Source organism: Bison bison, unplaced genomic scaffold, assembly GCF_000754665.1.
Source record: "Bison bison bison isolate TAMUID 2011002044 unplaced genomic scaffold, Bison_UMD1.0 scf7180017864518, whole genome shotgun sequence".
Lineage (NCBI taxonomy): Eukaryota > Metazoa > Chordata > Mammalia > Artiodactyla > Bovidae > Bison > Bison bison.
The window spans coordinates 8,689,484-8,693,465 of NW_011495071.1; the positions used below are offsets into that span (position 1 = coordinate 8,689,484).

The following is a 3,982-nucleotide window of genomic DNA, read 5'->3' on the forward strand; positions in this document are numbered from 1 at the left end:
GAAAAACCATAGCCTTGACTAGACGGGCCTTTGTTGGCAAAGTAATGTCTCTGCTTTTGAATATGCTATCTAGGTTGGTCATAACTTTCCTTCCAAGGAGTAAGCGTCTTTTAATTTCATGGCTGCAATCACCATCTGCAGTAATTTTGGGGCCCCCCAAAATAAAATCTGACACTGTTTCCACTGTTTCCCCATCTATTTCCCACAGTCCAAAGTCCTGTTCCTTTAGAATCCACCTGCCAATGCAGGAGACTCAAGAGAGGCGGGTTCGATCCCTGGTTCTAGAAGATCCCTTGGAGTAAGAAATGGCAACCCACTCCAGCATTCTTGCTTAGGAAAAATCCCATGGACAGAGAAATTTGGCAGACCACAGTCCGTGGCGTCGCAGTCTGAGACGACTGAGCCACGGCACACACACAAAGTCCTGCTCCTTTAGGGGGCGGGGCTGGGGCAATTCGCCCATGCTCTTCAATTGACCAATCCCCGCCTCAAGGGGGCGGGGATTTCAATCTGTTTCCGCCCCACCTCTGTAAAGCACTGAATGTGTTTGGGCACCGTTCAAACGGGCCAATGAACGCTCGATGTTTCCTGTGGTTGGTTCTCACCGATTGGCCAGAGTTCGTCGCCCCTCCCTCCTTGACATGCCTCTTGCCCTACCCTTTCTCACACAAGATGGCGGCGCCCAGCGGAGTAGAGGCCGCGCCTGGGGTTTGCTGAGGCTCGTTCCCTTCCCTCTTGCTCCCTTAGGCGCAAAGCGCCGCGAGCCCAGAGAACGGGGGCCGGGAGGGGACAGGGGCACCTGCGTAGCTGGACCGCGAGCCTGCGCCCAGCCTGCGCCGCCCCCACCCGGCCCCGGCCTGGCCCGATCCCTTCCGTTCCCGGTGTTCTCTCGATCTGACCCATTGCCCGGCCGTGGTACGCCACCAGCAGGCCTCCAAAGCTGAGATTTTTCCTCCAGCCCGGGATCACTTCGACTTTAGAGATGTTTGGCTTCTTTCTTCCCAAACAGACCGCCTTCAAAACCGGCAGTCCTGGACCAGCACCTGGCCCCCTTTCCCTCCCGAGACTCCACTTCTTCTAACCCAGTTTTTCCTCAGTTTCTCTCTGATTGGAGAGACGGTTCACTTCCCTTCCAGATTAATCCCTGAGCTCCCTTCCCCCCAAATATTGACAACCCTGATACCCCCCTCAGCCGGGAGCCAGACTTCTCTGGGACCAACCCCATAGCCCTATCATGGAGGCTGTGTACTTGGTAGTGAATGGGGTGGGCCTGTTGCTGGATGTGCTGACCTTGGTGTTGGACCTCAACTTCCTGCTGGTGTCCTCCCTCCTGGCTTCCTTGGCCTGGCTCCTGGCCTTCATCTACAACCTGCCACACACGGTACTGACTAGTCTTCTGCACTTGGGCCGTGGAGTCTTACTTTCACTGCTGGCCTTGATTGAAGCTATGGTCCGCTTCACCTGTGGGGGCTTGCAGGCCTTGTCTACGGTACTGTACAGCTGCTGTTCTGGCCTGGAGAGTCTAAAGCTCCTGGGGCACCTGGCCTCCCATGGGGCGCTTAGGAGCCGGGAGATCCTCCACCGAGGTGTCCTCAATATGGTCTCCAATGGCCATGCTTTGCTGCGTCAGATCTGTGATGTCTGTGCCATCACCATGAGCCTGGTGGCCTACGTGATCAATAGCCTGGTCAACATCTGCCTCATTGGCACTCAGAACTTCTTCTCCCTTGTGCTGGCCCTGTGGGATGCAGTGATGGGACCACTGTGGAGGATGACAGATGTAGTGGCTGCCTTCCTAGCCCACATTTCCAGCAGTGCTGTGGCCATGTCCATTCTTCTCTGGACCCCCTGCCAGCTAGTGCTGGAGCTCTTGGCCTCAGCTGCCCGCCTCCTGGGCAGCTTTGTGCTTGTCAATCTCACTGGCCTGGTGCTGCTGGCTTGCGTGCTGGCAGTGACAGTGACTCTGTTGCACCCAGACCTCACCCTGAGGCTGGCCACCCGGGCGCTCAGTCAGCTCCATGCCCGGCCATCCTACCACCGGCTCAGAGAGGATGTTGTGAGGCTCTCTCGGCTAGTTCTGGGCTTGGAGGCCTGGCGCCGAGTCTGGAGCCGTAGCCTGCAGCTGGCGAGCTGGCCAAACCGGGGAGGGGCCCCTGGAGCCCCGCAGGGTGGCCCTAGGAGGCTGCCCTCAGCCAGGACATGGCGACAGGATGCTCTTCCTGAAGCTGGGCCCCGATCGGAGGCAGAAGAAGAGGAGGTCAGGATGGCCAGAGTGACGGCTGCCCGGGGCCGGGAGAGGCTCAACGAGGAGGAGTCTGTAGCTGGGCAGGACCCGTGGAAATTGCTGAAGGAGCAGGAGGAGCGGAAGAAGTGTGTCATCTGCCAGGACCAGAGCAAGACAGTGCTGCTTCTGCCTTGTCGGCACCTGTGCCTGTGCCAGGCCTGCACTGAGATCCTGATGCGCCACCCCGTCTACCACCGCAACTGCCCACTGTGCCGTCGGGGCATCCTGCAGACCCTCAATGTCTACCTCTGAAGGTTTCCTCCCTCCCTTCTGCCCACCCCTCCATGCTCCACGCAGCCACCTGCGCTCAGACAGCGTTCACACCTGATCTCTGGGTCCCGGCCTGCATCCCCTGCTGCCCCGACAGTCATCGTGCTGAGTCTCTAAGCTGCATCTCCAGGACTTTGAAATGGGAAACCCTGGAAGACTGTGACTTGGGTAGGGGCAGGGTAACAGCTTTTCCTTACCCTGTGTGTCCTGTGATGCCGAGGGTGGTGAGGGTGTCATTCTGGAAGGCCCTGGAGACTGTTCACTGTGGACTCCCCTCCAGCCAGGGCCCACCCTGATGTTAGCGGTGGGGACTCCCCCTGCTTCGCTTCTGGTTTTTCTGTTGCGGATTTGTAGGTTCTCTCCCTGCACCCTCCCCACTTCCTTCCCAGCTTCTTCAGCCATGCACATCAATGTCATTTGGGTATTTTGGCAATTCAAGGGCCTTAGAATTATCTTGAACATTTGCTTTCAGCTGGAGCTGCTATGCTCTGGCAGGCTTTGGGGGTAGTATCTCTCAGGTGCCCTTTGAGCTGCTTCTACCTGTTGTGATCTTACAAGGCTCCCTCCTTACCTGACCCAACAGCTGGGATCAAGAATTACCCCCCAGGTGTGTGTGTATATGTGTATGTTTGCACCTGGCTTTGGGACCATGTACCCTCTGATACCCGGCATCACTGGGAACCTCAGGAGGGATAACCAGATTTCTGTTCCTCTTCCTTTCACTCCCCACATCACAGAGAGAAAAATGGCATTCCCCTTCTGTCCGTCTCTCCCTGCCACTGGGGAGGGCAGACTGTGCACATTTCACTAGAGTCCAAATACAGAAGAAGCCGGGGCTGAGGGGCATGCAGCTCCCTGAGGGGTCCGTCTGGCCCAGGATTCAATGAATAAAGTTGTGTTACAGCTCTGATGGCCTCTGCATGCATCTTCGCACGGGTGAACGGTTGGTTATGCTAATGGATGCTGCAGCAGGGTCTTTCAGTCCCAAGTGTAGTTGATGGGGGAACTGGCAGGGGAAGAGCTGGATAGGGTGCCTTGGGGAGAGCCCGTGCCCTGTGTGGCTAGATTTGCTTTTACCTTCTCCAATTTGTGCCCTCTCATATGCATGGCTTTTGGAAAGCTATCCCTATCTTTTCCAGGCTTCCCTGGTGGCTCAGTCAATAAAGAATCTGCCTGCAGTGTGAGAGACCTGTAGGGTTTGATCCCTGGGTTGGGGAGATCCCCCGGAGAAGGGCATGGCAACCCACTCCAGTATTCTGTCCTGAATCCCCATGGACAGAGGAGCCTGGCGGGCTACAGTCCATGGGGTCTCAAAGAGTCGGACACGATTGAGCGACTAAGCATAGCCCTATCTTTTCCATTTTGCCAGAATTGAGCCCTCGGAAAGAGGAATGTGAACTTACCCATTGAGCAAGTTTTTCCTCTAGT

The 3,982-nt window shown here is 56.6% G+C and overlaps 1 protein-coding gene across 1 annotated transcript; it reads left to right on the forward strand.

Annotated features, from left to right (window-relative positions):
• The first annotated feature begins 666 nt into the window (after window positions 1–666).
• On the forward strand, window positions 667–3,730 carry RNF26 (ring finger protein 26). Its single transcript, XM_010830463.1, has one exon. The coding sequence runs from the start codon at window positions 1,235–1,237 to the stop codon at window positions 2,534–2,536; it is 1,302 nt and encodes a 433-aa protein (XP_010828765.1). The 5' UTR covers window positions 667–1,234; the 3' UTR covers window positions 2,537–3,730.
• The last annotated feature ends 252 nt before the right edge of the window (window positions 3,731–3,982 follow it).

What these genes read in the sequence shown, in the direction of transcription:
- RNF26 (XM_010830463.1), top strand. Translation starts at nt 1,235, where the DNA reads ATGGAGGCTGTGTACTTGGTAGTGAATGGGGTGGGCCTGTTGCTGGAT.